This window comes from Rhinopithecus bieti, unplaced genomic scaffold (assembly GCF_001698545.2).
Source record: "Rhinopithecus bieti isolate Rb0 unplaced genomic scaffold, ASM169854v2 scaffold_24252, whole genome shotgun sequence".
Classification (NCBI taxonomy): Eukaryota; Metazoa; Chordata; class Mammalia; order Primates; family Cercopithecidae; genus Rhinopithecus; species Rhinopithecus bieti.
This window is the reverse complement of record NW_016851749.1, coordinates 1-1,542: the sequence shown is the minus strand read 5'-3', so window position 1 is coordinate 1,542 and position 1,542 is coordinate 1. Positions and strand designations below refer to the sequence as shown.

General features: G+C 68.5%; 1 protein-coding gene across 1 annotated transcript; it reads right to left on the bottom strand.

The window, feature by feature from the left end:
* Positions 1-4: 4 nt before the first annotated feature.
* On the bottom strand, positions 5-1,347 carry LOC108525235 (vesicular acetylcholine transporter-like; the record flags this gene model as incomplete). Its single annotated transcript, XM_017866275.1, is given in 2 exon segments — positions 5-498; positions 501-1,347. Coding segments are annotated over 2 exon segments (1,185 nt in total), but the record flags the coding sequence as incomplete, so codon positions are not given.
* Positions 1,348-1,542: the final 195 nt, after the last annotated feature.

The window sequence follows — 1,542 nt, the reverse complement described above, 5'->3', positions numbered from 1 at the left end:
CGACTAGGGCTATGCCAAAACAGAGGCCGCAGAGCGAGACCACTAGCGGCGCGAAGGAGCGGCAGGCGGGCACGATGCACGAGCTGGCGCCGATCACAGCCAGCCCCAGCGCGCCGTATAGCCACTGCAGGTGTGGGTAGCGCGCCGCCAGGCGCACGGTGAGGTAGACGCCCAGCACATGAGGCACGAAGGCCGGCAGCCAGGCCATGCCCATCTCCCACTCGGAAGCCGCCATCGTATGCTTCATCCACGTGGCAATGGTGGGCTCTAGGAAGGCGAGGGGAATATTACAGGTGGTGAGCGCACCGGCCACCACGGCAATGTAGGGGTCCAGCATGAGGCGGTGGATGGGAGTGCCCACTGGCAGGTTGGCCCGAGCCCGTGCAGCCGCCGAGAAGGGTTTGGCCACCGCCAGCAGCAACAATGCGTCAAAGAACGACACGGCAGCTAGCACCAAGAAGGGCACGCGCTTGCCGGCGAACTCGTAGAGGATGCCCCGAAGGGCGGGGCCACCAGGCTTCCGAAGCTAATGAAGGCCAGAGCCACGCCCAGTGCACGACTGCGCTCCGGCTCCTCGGGGTACTTGTCGGCGATCATGGCTATGCCAGACGTGTCGGCGAAGGCTGAGCCCAGGCCCTGCAGGCTGCGCGCGGCGAACAGCGTGGCGTAGTCCTCGGCGAAGGCGAACATGACCGTAGAGGCGAACATGACGCCCAGGCCGATGAGCAGCGGCACGTCGTAGCTCATGCGGTCGATGAAGGGCCCGCTCAAGGGGTTCACTAGCAGCTGCAGGATGGCCTTGGAAGCAAACAGCACCCCGATCTTCACGTCTTCGCTCTCTGTAGGGTAGCGGGGACGAAGGGCTGAGCCCGCTGGCCGCGCAGCCGTCGGGGACGCCGAGGTGTTGGCCGCGTAGGCGCTGGCATTGGCCGGAGTGGTCAGCGGCAGGGTGGGCTCCCACACCTCGGGGGTCCGGGTGGGGCCTTCTCCGCCCCCGCGCATGTGGGCAATGTAGTCGGGCACGATGGGCACGATGACCATGTACAGCATGTTGTCCAGTAACAGCGCCACGCACACGATAACCAGCAGCAGGCGCCTCTGCCGCCGGGGCTCCTGCAGCGCCGCGCCCACCGCCTCCGACAGCTTGGTGGCCGCCGCCCGGGCCTGGCCCGCAGGTTCCGCGGGTTCCATGCCCCCACCCGGATGCTCTTCCGAGGACGCCTCCGCCAGGGCAGAGCGCTGGCGTCCCGCAGTGCAGAGGCGAGGGCACGGTACTTCGGGGAGGCGGTCCTGGCCGAACAGACCCCCAGTGCCTCAGGTGGCCGCGGGGCTCATGGCCCAGCGTCCCGGCAAAGGAAAAGACTCCGTCCGGCGAGGCGTTGCTGCTACTCTTAGCTGTTCCCGGGACCCGCGGCTGCTGGGCTCAGGGGCGGCCGGGAAGGCGGGCGCGATGAGGGGCCGTGCCCGTAGTCTGGGCGCTCTGTACCGAGAGCGCGCCCAGAGCAGCCCCGCCGCGCTGAGAGGCCGCCCGCGCTGGCTGAG